Genomic DNA, 16,472 nt, shown 5'->3' with positions numbered 1-16,472 from the left:
AGCTTATCGCTTCATTTGCGAATAGTGTCAGTGATAACGAGACGAAGGAAGCCAAAATCCCAGTTTGGAAAAGGCCTTGCTTCCGCCCCCTCCCCCCCTGCCCACCGGCCTGAGAATCCGTGCGGGCAGCTCCGCTCTGCGGCCGGCCGTGCAGCCGAAGATCGCGCCCGTAGCGGCGGGGCGGGGCGGAAGCGAGCGGCGGCTCCTCCCTGCGGGGCCCGGGACGGCGGCGGCGGGCGCGGCATGGCGGAGCCGCGGGCGGGCCCCGAGCGGGTGAGGGCGCGGCGGGGCTCCCCAGAAAAGGGCGGTGGGGGGCCGGGCCTTCAGCCTTCTCCGGCCTCGGCCGCGGTGCGGGCGTTGGCGGCGGTTCGGTGCGGCCGGGGAGGGCCTGCCCTGGCGGAGGGAGCGGGGCCGGGGCTGAGCCCACGTTGCGTTCGCGTTTCCGTCCCCGTGCGTTCGCAGGATAACGAGTATGATGAGCGCGAAGCCCGTAAAGAGTATGTGTTAGAGTTTGAAGAACCGACCCCCGCTGGGGCAGCTCGGTCACCGCGCTGGCAGGGCAAACGCATTGCTGGTGCCGCGTTACCGGAGCCGCACCTCTCGCTCTGCTTCCCTGAACAGACGCCCGGCCGCGGGTGTATTTCCTCCTCGGAGAGTTCCTAGGCGCGTTCCCGCGGCCCTGCGGCTGCTCACGGAACGGTAATGGTGCCGGGAGTGCGCGGTGTGCGGGGCTGGTGGCTCCGAACGGCCCCTTCTCCTGCAGCCGGCACTGCGCTCTGGGTCGGCGGCGTGCTCCTACGGGCCCTGGGGATCTGCGACTAAGGGCTGCGGATCTTGGACCTGTCCTAAATAATTAACGATAGATTCCTCCCCAACGTAGAAATCGATGAAAGCAATGAGCCCCGAGCTAAACTTAGGTTGATTTTTTTTCTCCCTTCCTCACTCAGGGTGTTTCATCTGTCAGGTGAAAATCCCCGAGTAGCACTCACCTGAACTTCTAACGGCGCATGGAGCGATGCGGTTTTGGGGCAGGTGCTCTTTAGGACGAGCTTTGCTGCCAGAGCAAACTACCATTGATTCCAGCAGGAGTAGCACTGGGCCCTGGCCCAGGGGCAGGGAGGTTCATAGCCAGCTAATCCGGGCTGCCAGAAGCTTATTTTTAGTTCAGAATTAGCGGGGGTTCAGCATGAGCGACGTCAGGAGTGGAGAACTGTTCACAGTGCCTCTTCCAGGGAACTGCTTCCAATGATATGGGGAAAAAACAAGTGGTGAGTTGGGGACCCTTGAGCCTTACTGGTCAAGCAGCCTTTTGTGTTGCTGGTATCGACTGAATTCTTGGAACATGTGAAATGTTTCATGCTGTACTTCTTAAATATAATTATGTAATGTAGAATCAGCAAGTGAATTGCTCACCTGTATCTGGATGGGAATCATCCAGTGCAAGAATTGCATTTCAGATTGGTAATGGGAGATACTTGTTTCTTACTATTTATGTATTTGGTTATGTATGAGATGTTTAGAATCTGGTTTCGGAAGCGTAGGTGGCAAAACATAGATGGTGTGAGTTCTTACTGCCTCTGGAAGCAGCTGTCCTCTGTGGAGTGGTTTAACAGACCTCGGGATGGTTTTGCACTGGGAGAAGCTGACTTCTGTCTCTCTGTTATGTTTCAGTGCCCCCCACGTGCCCTCCCTCCAGTGCCAAGGTAAGATCAGTTCGTTCTACAGGGTTGATTGTGTTTTTACCGCTGTGTTTTTAAGAGAAATGAAATGAAGAAAAATCAGTTTGATAAGTACCTGCATAGTTACAGTAGCTTTTAAAACATGGCTTTTCTTGCTGCTTTGTTATTCTAGAATCCCTTACAAAATGTATAAAGCACATGATGTTTTTAGAGGCTGAAAAAACTTACCTCATTTTTAATATTCAGGTAGATTAAACCTTTTAAAGTCTTGGACAAAAAGCAGCATGAGTTTTATTAGCATTTATTTCAGTCTTGCTGATGTTTCTCTTTTCACTGTCTTTTCCCTTAACTCTTTGTTGCTATTGTTTTTTCCGCATTCTTTGACATATTTAAATTGCAAATCCATCAGGACAGGGATTTTTCAGCTAGATATTATCAAATGGAGACATAGGTGTTTATCAGTTTGATGTAATATAGGGAGAAATTTGGGCTTTTTTTCCCCCAGCATTTTAATGATCAATGTGGAAGGAAAAGCAACTCTACAGATTTTTATGGCGTATGTATATGTCAGAATTCCTTCAAAGTACCTTAGAGAAAATGTGGTGTTCGTGATTGGCAACACATAAAGTTAGTGTGTTTTTAGTAAGGTATATATTCTAATGTTTCGTAACTTCTGTTAGTTTGTTATATGTCAGGCAAGTTTTAATTAGCCAGGTGATTATAGCTTTTAATCTGATCTACAGCTGGCCAATCAAGAAACTGCACGGTCACTAGCAAAGTGTTGAGTCTGGTTGATTGCTTCGTACACTTAACCCTTTTGTGTACAGTTGCCAATAAAAAGACATAGGAATGAAATAAGGGAATTTATCAAATAAAAAAGTAGAGAGAATGTCACTGTTGTGAGTTGATTAAAAACTAACTCTCTTCTTACCTTTGTTCCTTTTGTGCTGCTCTTCAACGCCTTTTCTCATTAAATGTGAAGTGGAAACCAGGGTGAGTTATTCTGTCATCAAAGAGAATCGTAAACATGGATAGTTCCTTTTGGTGTCGCTTCATCCTCTCTTGAAGGATTGGTCCTTACAGTTTTCCTAAATGTAGGCTGATAATTGTTTAAATTGCATGGGTATTAGGGCTGCTATTGTGAGAACTATCTGGTATTTTCCTCTGTTCTTTTTACCAATTGGTAGTTCCATAATAAATCAGGGTAACTGGAATGTTGTCACTATGATCTAAAGAAGCAGTTTATTCTTCAGAGCATCATTTGGTTTTTTGCTTAACATGCATTAGCTTTTGTTGCACACGAGACAGGTTTGTTGTCTTGCTTTCCTGTTTTCGACTGCACTTTTCCTGCTTGTGCAAATCCGTTAATTGTCACCTTATCTTTAAAAGCTGAAGGATGTCTTTGTTTGTAAAAAGGACTCTATTTCTTAATTTGGAACAGTATGGTTGTTAAAAAAGAAAAATGGAGATTTTTGCATGCTGTGCACATTGACTTATGTTTCTGTTCTGCAGATGACATTCCACTCAGTCGTCCCAAAAAAAGAAAGCCCAAAGGAAAGACTCCTTTAGGTAAGGTCCCACCTGTGTTTGTAATCCTGAGTGATACCTACACTGTAGCCAAGCTCCTGACAAATACGTTTTTTTTTCAGTCTTGTACTCTGTTTTGGAATAATATTCTTCTCAGTTTCTTTATTAAAATTGATTTTGTGTCAAGTGCTTTCCCCAGCACACACCACCACCAGAATACAGTCTGTATGTTTAGAGCAAGTCCGTAGTGCTACCTTAAAGTAACTTCTTCTGTCTTCTCTTTTTCCCTGGATCCATTCCCAGTACTGGTAATAGAGCAAATTTTAATATTGAACTGCAAAAAATGCTTTAATGTTCATTCCTGCTATTTTTTTCCTTTCTCAATTTTGTTAATACTTAATTAAATAGTCACTTCCATCTGTAAGCTGCATGCAATGTTGAGTGTGTTAAGTGCTTGAATTTTTGAATGAACTAACATACAACTAGTTTAACAAATTGGCTCAGCTTAAATCCTCGGCCCAATAAAGTCACAAGTTAACCATTCCACTGTCGCCTGAGAGTTAAGAGCATGAAGCATGGCTGACACCAGAGCCTTGCATTTTTACAAGAAGTGCATCTGCTGAATAAACATATCCTTTTAAGCAAAATTACAAGTCTGATCTGCTTTGATAAAGAATTGATGTTAATAGAATCTACTGGATTTCTGTAAATCAGCTGATTTGGGACTGATGGTTTGATGAGTAAATCTCCTTTATTTGATTAAAAGAGTATCAGTATATCCTATAAAGGAGTATAAATATACTCCTTTATTTGATTAAAAGAGTATCAAAATATCAGGCTTTAAAAGCACTCTAAAAAGGTTTGTCCTCCTGTATGAAAAGATGCCAATTGATGCTAGAATGTTTGATGATATTTCATGTTTACCTGCCATGAAAAGCTGGCTCCTCCAAGGCTTAGCCCTTTTTCTCTCAGATTGGAGTAAGCTTTCTTCAGAATTGTTTTTTTTTCTGCTCCTCCTGGATTCTTTGCTGTTTGTTCAGCAATTAATTTAAATTTCCCTTTGTTATTACACCGTTTTGCCTTAACACGTTTATCTGTCAGTCTGAATCAACTTGTTACTGTTAATTTTTCTGTCCCCTGCATTATTGTCTCTGCACATAGAAAGGAAAAATACAGAGCTATTGTTCCTTGCTGTAGTAGATTCCATTCTGTCAGTCCTCTGTTGTACACCTGAATGGGAATCCTGCTACTTCCTGCATACCTACATTTCCTCCCAGATGTGAAATTGTTATGATGAAACAGAGACCGTATGTTTTCATCTTGTATATTCTTATTACCGTATTTGCTTCCCATCTCTTATGTGTTCTAGCCAGTATGTTTTCACCTCAGCTGGGCAAATACAGATATTCTACACTGTGTAACAGGTAGCAGCATTTTCTTGCCTTTTTCTCAGCAGCTTTGATTGAAGTTGCTGGAGGTTTTTCTCTGGTTTTTAGATGACATTGTCCAAGCGACTGTTCGTCGGCAGTCTGAAAGCAGTGAGCCCCTAACTCCTGAACCTCAGGATGTCCCTCCTCAGCGGAAACGCAAGAAGAAGAAAGTACCTCCTGGTACGTGAATAATGGTAGGCTGCAAAGAAGGCTGAATAAAACCTGGTGACAAAAATATGACTGGCCAGTTTGTGTTTTGGTTTAAAGTGTTTCAAATCGAGTGCCCTTTTAACAAGTAGAATTAATCTCTGGGTGAATGATAGCTTAGAGTTGCCATTTCTGCCATGTTTATGTAGTAAGTATTTCTGTATTTAAGTGAACGTGTCTCTAATCCCATAAAAGCTATACAATTTTCATGTGGCTTGTTTTTTCAAATCTCCAGATTCTGAGACCTCCTTTACCCAGCAGAACATTGCATCCTTATTTCAGAATGGAAATGGCGTGGATGTTCCTGAAGCTGAAGAACCAGTGGTCCGCAAACAGAGAAAAAGAACCAAGTGAGATGAATAGCTCATAATTCGGAATATCTGTGGCAGTAGAAGTAACTGAATAACATTTTAGTGTCACTTTACAAAGACACAGGATCTTGGAAGTTCACAGTACCATTTACGTTGCTTAGCAAATTGTACGCACGCAGTCCTGTCCAGGGCTAAGATCTCACTTTCTTCACATGTTTGTTTTGTGTGTATCTGGATGCATTTCAGTTCAGAGTATGGTAGCATGAGCCTACTGTTTCAGTACATAAAAAATTAAAACACATAACTGCTTCCTTTCATTTTTCCTGTATTTTTCTTAACTTTCTGAGAAACAGCTGCTTTCTTATCCGCCTTTTCTCCAAGAGCTATGCCTTTACACCATTCTAGTTGGCTTTCCAACCACAAGCATCCATTCTCTTGGCCTTGTATTTAATTAGTACGTATTTTTTCTGGTTGTTAATCTCTTGCTCTGTACTTTTCCCAAATTATTGTTTTGACACAAGAAGGTATCTAAATTGAAAGAAAAGCCGCCAAATCAAGGCTTAGTGTTAGTGCTTTAGTGAGAATAATAGCTTTAAGTTTATGCGGGGGTAATATACTGGTCAGTAGCTTAATCTGTTTGTATCAGTGAGGTTAGGAATGGTAAGTGTTCATTGAAATCTTCAAGTTTTAAATTTTTCTTCTGCCCCATTGTATGACTTGTGATGATAGGAAGGCTCGGCCGGCAGAAACACACAGTTCCAATGAGCTGGAGGTAGAGGAGGATGACATCATTGAAGATGAACACAGAAGGAGCCCAGATCAGCAGCCTGTGTTTGCTGCTCCCAGTGGAATTAGCCAGCCTGTTAGCAAGGTGTTTGTAGAAAAAAATCGTAAGTGCATTGTGTGATTTTTTTTTTTTTTTTTTTTTTTAACTTAAGTTCTTGCATGAACACATAATTGTATTTAAAATCCAAATATTTTGCTATTGGGCAGAATTTTAAAAGGGAGTTTGCCAGCAAAAAAAAGTACTTGAGAAGAAATGTACGTTGTAATCTTTCAGCAGTGAATGCTAGTGTTGCAGTGTTACTGATTTGTTGGATTTTTTAGTTCTGTGGTTCTGTAGGTGAAAAAAACCTGGTAGTACAGAACTGAGCTCACTTGACCTAATACTGTCACAACAGGTTGAGAAGTATTTACTATATTGCAAAAAATCATGCATGTGGAAGGTTATTTTTTTGTTGGTGGTGGGTTTTTTTAGTACAGAACACTGAGTACTTACCCAGTTGTGCTGTAGATTCATAAATCCTGGTCTGTCACGGTACACCACACTGACAGAGGGAGGCATCATGAATGGAAGCTGGCAGGGAAGAAAAGGGGGCACAAGAGAGAAGAAATTTGATGGAAATTTTGATAGGAAATTCAAGCATTAATGTAAAAATATTGAGTGAAGTTAATGGCTCTCTCTGAAATAAATTTTCTCATCCTTTTAGGGCGCTTTCAAGCAGCCGACCGTGCAGAATTGATTAAAACCACTGAAAATATCAATGTGCTTTTGGATGTGAAGTCGTCTTGGACCACCAGAGATGTTGCCCTCTCAGTGCACCGAAGTTTCAGGTGATGGATTAATGTTTTGATGTAAAGAAACTGAAATCATTGTGTGGATTTTTTTTTTTTCTTTCTTATCTGTAAGACTTTAGCGTCTCTTCTCTATCGCTGGATGTATCTTTACTTCATGTGGATACTTATAGGTGGTGGTTGGGTATGCAGGTGGCATAAGTGCACCAGCTTTTTTCTGTTGAAGGTAATATCTATTTCTACTCAAGACATCCATTTGAAATGCAATCTCTAAAAAGAACAAAAAGCTGAAGCTAATTAAGGAAGCTGTGTTGTTAAGATTCAGAAGAAAGATGAATAGAAAGAGATATGTATGATAACAGAAATACCAGGGACCTACAGAAAAAAAAAAAAAAAAAAAAAAAAAAAAAAAAAGAGATTTACCTGTCAGCTGTGATATGAGCAGAGTTAAAATGTCTGAACTCTTTCCAGTAAAAAAAGGAGGAGTGAAGTTGGACTGGGCATAAATTGCAGAAAATAAATACACAGAAGTAAAAAATGATATATATTTTTTTCCATCTGTGGTTGTATGGTGTTTCAGAATGGGAAGATGACAACTTTTTCATGTCTCTGTATTTTACCTGGAAACCCATGCTTGATCCTAGCTTGTTGTTAGCAAGGAAGGCAATTACAGATTGAAGAAATTCTGAAAAGACTGACTTTCTCTCAGGGGTGGATTAAAGAGTCTTGCATAGATGAAAGGGGCAGTGGTCTTGGGGAGCTACAGATAAAATGGGGAAACAGACAGAGTGAAAGTATTTGATTCCAGTAGCATTAGTAAAGGGATGTAGCAACAGGATCAGACAGAACACCTGCAATTTCCTGGTTGTGTGCTCACGCTCTTGTGCAGTCTGTCAGGGGAGGAAGCAGAAGTCTTATTGCTTAGGATTTTTGAAACTAGATCAGAATAAAGCACTTGAGAACAATCTATCACAGCAGCAGGATTGAAGGGGTGAATTTGTAGGCCTTTTCATCTGTAGTTTAATGCCTAGTTAAAGGCATTAAACTTCTCAAATGTTCTGTTATCCTTTCAGGGTAATCGGACTCTTTACCCATGGCTTTCTTGCTGGCTATGCTGTATGGAACATCGTTGTTATCTACATTTTGGCAGGAAATCAGCTTACCACGGTTTCTAACCTGCTCCAGCAGTATAAGATGCTAGCCTACCCTGCTCAAAGTTTGTTCTACTTGTTGTTGTCTATCAGCACAGTCTCAGCCTTTGATAGGTAAATTGTTGATGATTTAATGATACTCTTGGTGAATGATTTTGCACATAGCTGATGTATAGTTAAAAGGTGTACTTGTATATTCAGGCTTTTGTTACTCATTTCTGTCCATTACCTGCTGCCTTGTTTCAGTGTACGAGTGCTGTTTGTGTAATCAAGAAGTAAACCAAATGGGAGAGCTGTGGTGGAGGGGAGTAGAGAACAGCTGTTGCTGTTAGGTTACTTTTCATGTGAATTCCTTATTCAATTAAGTTTGCAACATAGCTATATAAACAGTTTACCTGGCTCACCTGCTGCTTCTGCATTATGTCTCAAAGAGTTGGTTTCACTGAAGTTTATTTTAATGATGCATTGTTTCCTTGGCAGCATGGTAAGACAGGGAAGGAGTCTATTTCGTGGAAGGAATTGTGTCTTTTTTTCAATAAGTGGTGTCAGGAAGGAATCTTGAGTTTATCCTTAATTTCTCCTGTGCCAGTGTGAGCTTTGTAAGTAGTTTTATTAACATTAATTCTGTTGGTGGTGCAGACACTGAAATGAATGGGAAGGACTGGGGGGAGCAGATTGCTCCCCACTCTCCCTGACTGCAGTGTGAAAGCTACAAAACTTATGGAACATCATCCTTAATTTCAAACTTTCTGGAGCTTGGCATAGTGAGGATCGTTGCGTGTGTGTGCAGCATAGTGGCTTATTAAGGCACTATAACACAGACAGGAAAAGGTATCTTGAAAAAAGCAAAAGCAACAGAACACTGTTAGAAGAACAATATTATTATCTTATTGAGCTGTGTTAATGACTCCTGTTTTTCTAATCAGGATTGATTTGGCAAAAGCATCAGTTGCACTGAGGGGTTTTCTTACCCTAGACCCAGCGGCATTGGCTTCGTTCTGTAAGTATCCTGAAGTGAATAGGATGAGGAAAAATAGATGATTTTTCAAAAAATAAAGTAAATGGAAAAAATCCTATGTTCTGTTTTCAGTGGATTTTTCTTGTTATTGCCTACCTTAAAATAAGTGACTTGGGGAGCAGTTGAAAATAGCATTCAAGGATCACGGATGCTTCGCGCATTTTTAAAGTATTTGCAGTAGTAGCGTTAGTGACACTACTGCTGGGATGGTTGTTTCCCCTCCTATGAATGCAGAGCACAAAAGATGAGAAAGCATTTTCTACTTGCTTTATACCTGACACTAATTTCATTTCTTCCAGTGTACTTCACTGCTCTTATCTTATCCTTAAGTCAGCAGATGACATGTGACAGAATTAACCTCTACACACCACCTTCAGAAAATGGCAGCATCTGGTAGGAAACCTAAGAAAGGTCTTCTGTAAATTGTAACGTCACTCACTTATGAACCTTAGTCAAACTGTTGGATTCAAAAGGTTATATAAGATGCATAAGAAAGTATTAACAAAGAATTCCATTACTGCATTTGCCTTTGTCTGAGTGTGCCTTGAACCTCTGAAACCTTCGCTCAGAAATGAGAAGTCATATTTGGTCTCAGTCATGTTGGTCACGAATGCATCGTAACTTGAACATCTTGTTAGAACGATGCTGAGAGAACATGAAGGGTGACAGAAACTTTAAGTATCTCTTTTGCTGCGTGCAGTTAGCTATTTTTTCCCTTTTTTAGAGCTTTTATAAGTGTTTATTGAAAAATCTGGATTCTAGTAACAAGATCTCAACCTGCTGCTATTAATGACAGTATAAAACGTATCAGCCAACTTAAATCCTAACCTTTTACCTAAACCCCCATCTTATCTGGCCTCTGTCTACAAGTTCTTGCACTGGTTTCCAGGCAGATTTCAATGACTTGCTGCTCATTTGCCTGCTGCCCTACAAAGAAGTGATGAAAATAAGATCTGCTGATGACTTCATATGATATCTTTCCTCATAGTGAAGTTTGACAGTGCGTTTTGGTTTTTGTTTTCTATTTCTTAGCCAGGGAAAGGAATGTACTGCTGAAATCTGCAAGTGAATGTTCTCTGTGAGATAAGTTGCTGTCTTTGGTGTACAATCTCTTTACCAGATCTTCATAAAGCCAGACCATTAGGATGATAGTGATATTATTACATCTGACTTAGCAAGCTTTTTATTTGTATTTTATGATATTCTGCTGACGTTATTATTGTAATATGTGCATACTGGTGTGTAACCTGATTAATTGGTTGATGTGCTTTTCCCAGGACTGCAGGTATGGAGGAAGAAATTCTTCAGCCATGGATTGTGGTGAATCTGGTAGTATCTATTCTAGTTGGGGCAAGTTGGATCTTCTTGTCTTACCGACCAGAGCTAGACCACAGTGAAGGTAGGAAATGTTAATTGGCAAAAACTTATTTGTTCAGACTCCTATCTACTATGGTCTGCACTGGGTGCTCGAGTTTAGTACTGAGAAATGTTATGACTGAGGAACAGATTTGTGTTTGGGAGACCAAAGAAGGTTGGTTAAATATGCTTGAATTAATCTAGTACGTTAATTTACGGCTTTCTATATTTCAGCTGCTGCCAGTTATCCTAATTGATTCTAGTAACTCAATTAGTTTAAAAAACAAACAAACAAACAACTGGTTGGCAGCTTTTAGAATTATTGAAAGTAAAACTTACAGTAGATGTCTAAATTGTAATTAGAAGTCATTTTTGAAGTAATAAAAGGCTTATTCAAGGAAGACAGAGGTGTGATCTAGTTCAGGTTTTGATGAGATTATAGATATTTACAGATGTCAACTGGGATTAGGTAACGTGCTTCAGCAATTTCAATACAAAAATTCTGTTAGGATTTATCCCAAGTAGTAAGGAAGTATTAATAGAATGGCAAAACAAAAAGAAGTGTGGGATTTCAAAACTTGAGTGGATAAAATTACAGTGCTGCACATTCAGATTGTGTAATTTTTGCCACATTGATGAATTGTTGGCAAACAGTAAATGATCAGGTCTCTAAATGGAAATCTTCAGTCTTGGTTCTGACACTTTCAAAACTGGAACAATTTATCAGTCTACTTTCAGATACACATTTAAATGTCCAGGCTGAAGCCTACTTCTTATGATCAGTTGCTAATGTCAGTACTAGTTGTGTTAATGTGGGAGGACAAATGCAGTTTTCTAAAGACAGTGGTGGGTCTTCCCATTACTGAATTGCTGATACAAGGGCTACAAAGAAAAGGAGGAGGCTTGGGGAAATTCCATAGAACTTTTCTGGAATAATGTAATAATATTCAGGTGAAACTTTCTTCAGTAAAAGCAGTATTGTTTTATCTTTTTTTCAGAACTCATGTTTCATACTGAAATTGAGGAATTTCCTCAGGGAGTCATCATACCCAGAGTCCAGCCATAGAGTGGAACATGCACCTTGTAGTTATAACTGATGGCTCAAAGCTTTCTGTATTTTAACCATGTATTATAACTTTCATAAAGAAAAAAAAAAAAAGTATTTTTATATTGTATATATTTCATGGATCTTTTATGTATGCTAATTTTTAATTATTCAAATGTGACTGAAATCTTTTATATATCTTCTTTTTATTTTGTAATCTATATTATCTCCAGTACATAAAGTCAAGGTACTTCTGTAAACATTGCTACCTAGACAGGCAGAGGAAATGGGTGAATTCTGAAGATCTGCTATTCAGTGCTTTTTTGACAGCAGTGCTATATTGTCATCATCAATCTGTGTTTCGTTACTGACACTGCTAGCAGTTGAGGTATATCTTTTTTCTAAGATATTCCATAGAGATGAGAGATGAAAACAAATCTTAGGAAGAAAGCAGTTTAAGTGAATAAATGCAGATGTCTTGCAGGATAGAACTATCTCCTTAGCAGATGTAGGCAAGAGCTAGTCTGAAATAGATTTCTCATGCAAGTATTACACAAGACTAGATTTAAATTTTATTTAATATGTATTGAGTTTTGCATTATTTTATTTAATGTGTCTGAGGGTGGTTTTAAAAGCTGTGCAGTGTCAAAATTCCCTGGAGGCTACTGTGTTTTATAAAAGTAGTGGTGAGTTTAGCTAGATGAATGAGTGGAAGGGAGATGTAAAAGAGCCAGTAAGTTTCTACACTGTTGCCTAAGTTGCTTTAAAACAAGAATGGGAACATGAATAACTAGGACAGCTTCTGCTCTGTCAAGAACTTGAGTTCTAGTGTGCTTATTTAGCAAATTTAAGTAATTATGTAATTCTAGAGAGGGGAGAAAAAAGAAAGTTCTACTGGAATTGAAACATTTTCTGTAACTGCTGGCTCTATTTTAGGGCATTCACTTGTTTGTGGGAAGGAACTGCTTAACCTTTTTGTCAATTATTATGAAGTGTATGTATTCTTGTAATACCGTGGAGCTCGATTACAGCCAGTGCTGCATTGTACATTGTAACAAAGAGATTCAGGATGCTGCTCCCCATCAGTGTTACTTTGGAGGTCCTTGTGATTTGCTGTAGGAGATGAGAGATGAGGCCACTGCTTAGTGTTCCCACATAGGTTTCTACACAGTAATTTCCTTGCAAAGTGGGAAATGCACATCACAGATTCTTCAAGCATCGTGTGTTTGGTTTACAGAATTGCTGAGCTCCTGAAGAAGAGATTAGTAATGGATTCTATTTGCTATTTCATGCTTCTGTTATCTTGGCATATACATAAAAAGTATAACTTCTCTCATAAAGTATGGAGCTCTGACACAACAGTGTGAAGGCATCCAATCAGTATAGAGAAACATGAGGAACGTCACTGCTTGATTTCATTTCTGAAATTATTCCTAGGAATTGGCCTTCTAAGTATCCCACAAACAAAGCAATGCTAGCCAGGAGCCAGATTTTGCTCTCATTGTGAGATGGTTGAGCAGTGATTTTTTGACTTAATTAATGGCATCAGTAGTTCAAGCCAGACTTGCCTTCCTAGTTTGTACCTTTTTTGGAGGACCTGAGTATAACCTAGATGAATGAAAGAGGTTTGAGGTTTGCCATTTAAAATCACAGTTAGATAAACAATTTCATGGCTTATTACCTCTTTTACAAGGTAGTTTTCATTCTGTTGAGCCTCACAGTGGAATTTAGCTGCTTTTTATGTGTGTGTGCATTTAGTTACTTGGAAAACTTTAGAACATCTTAAAGTTTACAGAATAGATGTTTAATTGCAGAACATGCAGTATATGTAGAAGCCTTAATTGAAATGCCTTTGTGCATTTCCATTACCATTGTTTTCAATGCGGTATTTTGTGTTGAAGAAAAAAATGCAGAGAAGTTGGTGCCTATTTTTTGTTTTTAAATAACTGAAACGAGTGAGGAAGTGGTCAGAATGAGTTTCAGCTTGTACTATTTTGTACTGTTTCCAAAAGCTTACTTTGTTTAAAATAAATCAGTCTAAGTTGTTTCTTTCTCAACGCTAACGTTATGTTACTGTATACAAGCTGATTCTGTGATGAAGTGCTGCTCGGCGTCTTTGCAGCAAAGCTCCGTGGGATGCTCGACGGGACGAAACGCGGAGCCGCGGCCCGCCGCCAACACGCCTTCCCGCCAGCAGGCGGCGCCCTGCGCGCGCCTAACGGCCGGTCCAACTGCACGGCCGCCATTTTGGGCTCTGCCTAAAGGAGGCGGTGCGGCCACGTCAGTACCGCCTTTCCTTCCTTCTCCGGGCAATCGGCGCTGGAGTCTCACGAAGGGGCCGAGCCAAAGAAACGTGTAGGCTTCTGAGGTACGGGCGGTGCTACGGAAGGGGAGGAGCCGGGGAGACGAGCGGGTTGGGCCCAGGTGGGTTTGGCTTAGAGGCGTGTCTGCAAGTGGTTGCAGAAAATGGCGGGAGTTGTGGCGGTTTAGTGGCCTGAGGGACGCGCTTAAAAAGCTCATAAAAGTTCGCATTGCAAAGACTTTCAGAACGAAGTTGATGCAAGGAATGTGTTCATAAAATCTATCACTAGAGGCCAGAGCCATACCACTGATGGATGTGGAGGCATTGGTGCCCAGGGCAGGGCAACATCATCACCAGCAGAAACCAGCAATAAAGTACATTTCAGCCAGAACTGCTCATATACTCTTACAGTGAGAGTTTTGGAAACAATCTAAAGCCTCTTTTATATAATTTCCTTCAAGATAATCTTAAAATCCAGCTAAATGATGTAATAACATGAAAATCTGCATTAAGCAATGGTATGCAAAACTTTAATGAAAAGTAAGCCAAATACAATTGCAGCTAATTTGTGTAATTTGCATTTTGCAGAAATTTGTGGGGCTTTTTGATAACTAGCATGTTTAATAACTGATCTGCGGAGTAAGATCAGTTGCTTGCTTTTGGGAATCATGGTGGTTTCCATAGCAACCAGTTTAAATCTAATATTTATTCCTTCATCGAATCTTGAGTTTCTGGACAGATTTAATTATTTTAATTACCAAAAGTTATTCTGCTACGTACTAGTAGACCTCTTTTTCAGTGCTTTCTTTTCTAAGTTGTTAAGTCTCTGCTGCGCTGTTGCACCAACTAAATTGATTTTGCAGTGTGGTTCATATTCCTGTTCTTTGGACATTAGTCTCACAGGATGTGTTGTGCAGGATCTCTGAATTATAGTATTTCTTCATCAGTCAGAGAAGACCATCACTGGGACAAGTCATTACAGCTATCTTAGGTGTTTTAGTGGTTTATTAGACAACCTAATGTACTTTAGCAGAGCTACTTGCTAGCATTAAAGACAGGGCACATAAGTCACCTACTTTTGGTACCTCCCTCTTGTCAGACACATTGAGAACAGTCTTTTTTAAACATTTTTCCATGATTTCACAGGCTAAAAACTGCTTACATCACTTTTGAGTAGAAAAAGGGAGTAGGGAAAAGAGAGATGTAAGGTAAAACTAGGTAATTTTTTGGTAATGCTTGCTTTTGTTCATTGATATCAGTTGGAAGAAACAATCATTTCTCCAATGGATACTTACTGACGTACTTTATATAGAAAATCAAGTTTATTGTGACTAAATCACATTTTTATCCTATGTTCATCCATTCAGACATTCACAAGCTGCTGCATCTGTCATTAGACCAAGACAGTAGGAAACATAATAACATGGTTATATTAAGGATGATATATAACAGAAGTTTTCTTTTGTGACAAGTTTTTAATTACATTACATAGTGTTAAATGCTAAATAAGAGAAAGATGGCAGCAAAAAAAAAAAAAAAAGAAAAAGAAAAAAAAAAGAAAGAAAAGAAATAAAAAGAAAAAGAAAAAACAAAACCAACAACAAAAAAACCAACCCAGACCACTTGTGATCTTCTGTTTCTACAAATGTCAAAACTGCAGAAGCAATCCATCTATTAATTTCTGTTTCATAGGGCATGAGAACATTTTGTAAATGTATGAAAATTCTTACAATGTCTCCCATTGAGCTTACACGCGAGATTCTTTGAAAGTTTTAAGTCTGACTTCAGCACTAGTTCATATGCTAATAACATGTAATTGGTATGAGTAAGGGTTAATACATGGATGTTCTGAGAAATTAGAGCTTCATTGTGCTTGGAAGCATGTCAGTTTGGAATAGGAAGTCTGTCAACCTGCATTTATCAGTGCAGATCACTTATGTCAGGTTTTGAAAATACAAATTGTATGCAAAAACTTCTTTACAGCACTGTATCTAATTTTCAGTGTATCTTGTTTTCAGTGCCATGCAGCTGTGACTAGTTCAACAGTATGATGGTTACACATTTGCTGTTGTATGGGAACTGCTGAATCACGGCCTGAACCTCTGATTGATCACCTGAGGCGAGCCATGAGTCAGCCACAGGAGCACAGGTGAAGGCAATTCAGCTGTGCTGCTGGAAGAGGTGAAGCCAGGCTCCACCCCTCCTAGATCCATTTAAGAGCTGGCTACCAGTGGGGAAGGATCTTGTCTGGAGATCCACTCTGCTGGAGTTTTGTAAGCGAGCCCAGGATATGGGTAAGCTTTCAATCAGTTCTCTTTTTGTTATTGTAATCTGCTTTGCCTAACTCTCATTTATTTTGTAATTATAACCTTAATATTCATTGATTATACAACTGTGTTAACTGATGCATTAACACACGTTTGTGTTAACACATTTTATGTTGTTCCTTAGAAGAAAGTATCACAGTTAATGAGCAGAACTGCAAAAAATCTCTCTATAAACTTAATCCAGAGACTGGAATATTTGTCTGTTTAAGTCAGTCTATGCTTTACTTCACTTTGCTATGAGTATTCAGGTTCATTGTTGCAGAGAGTGTAGAGTGCTGTTATTTCAAGTGAAGCTTGCAAACCTAGCTCTTCAGCTGCCTGAGATGTTTGGCATCAGGCTTTCTTGAAACAAACAAAAGTGAAGTAATGTTTGTTCAGACATCTCTAATTTAAGTATGTGCAAAATATCCGTTTTCACTTACTTGACTTGGGGCTTACGTGTACAGTTACACAAAAATACTTGTAAGTGCTACATAGTTTATTTTAAAACAATCAAGATTTGCAGTGGTTAGGGATAAAGAACCCTGTGGGGTTTATGTGAGTC

The 16,472-nt window shown here is 39.7% G+C and overlaps 2 protein-coding genes across 10 annotated transcripts in view; both read left to right on the top strand.

The window, feature by feature from the left end:
- The first annotated feature begins 240 nt into the window (after window positions 1-240).
- On the top strand, window positions 241-13,356 carry TMEM237 (transmembrane protein 237). Of its 2 annotated transcripts, none has more exons than XM_042822240.1 (13): window positions 241-273; window positions 1,672-1,703; window positions 2,662-2,672; window positions 3,192-3,248; window positions 4,703-4,816; window positions 5,079-5,193; window positions 5,884-6,044; window positions 6,645-6,768; window positions 7,803-7,994; window positions 8,807-8,880; window positions 9,198-9,291; window positions 10,176-10,297; window positions 11,253-13,356. In XM_042822240.1, exons 1-13 carry the CDS (start codon window positions 244-246, stop codon window positions 11,318-11,320), a joined length of 1,194 nt encoding a protein of 397 aa, XP_042678174.1. In that variant the 5' UTR covers window positions 241-243; the 3' UTR covers window positions 11,321-13,356. The 2 variants fall into 2 exon arrangements, with proteins under 2 accessions (XP_042678174.1, XP_042678175.1); XM_042822241.1 differs by lacking the exon at window positions 241-273 and adding an exon at window positions 874-1,268.
- Window positions 13,357-15,854: 2,498 nt separating this feature from the next.
- TRAK2 (trafficking kinesin protein 2) overlaps window positions 15,855-16,472 on the top strand; it is a 72,404-nt gene continuing 71,786 nt past the window's right edge. For all 8 annotated transcript variants that reach the window (XR_006169400.1, XR_006169399.1, XR_006169403.1 and 5 more), the window contains exon 1: window positions 15,855-15,895. The gene's annotated coding sequence lies outside the window, so the exon portion shown is untranslated. The remainder of the gene's footprint in view (window positions 15,896-16,472) is intronic.

Source organism: Centrocercus urophasianus, unplaced genomic scaffold (genome assembly GCF_019232065.1).
Source record: "Centrocercus urophasianus isolate 14NV4802_14NV808 unplaced genomic scaffold, USGS_Curo_1.0 seq_20, whole genome shotgun sequence".
NCBI classification, from domain to species: domain Eukaryota; kingdom Metazoa; phylum Chordata; class Aves; order Galliformes; family Phasianidae; genus Centrocercus; species Centrocercus urophasianus.
This window is presented reverse-complemented; position numbering and strand designations above follow the sequence as displayed.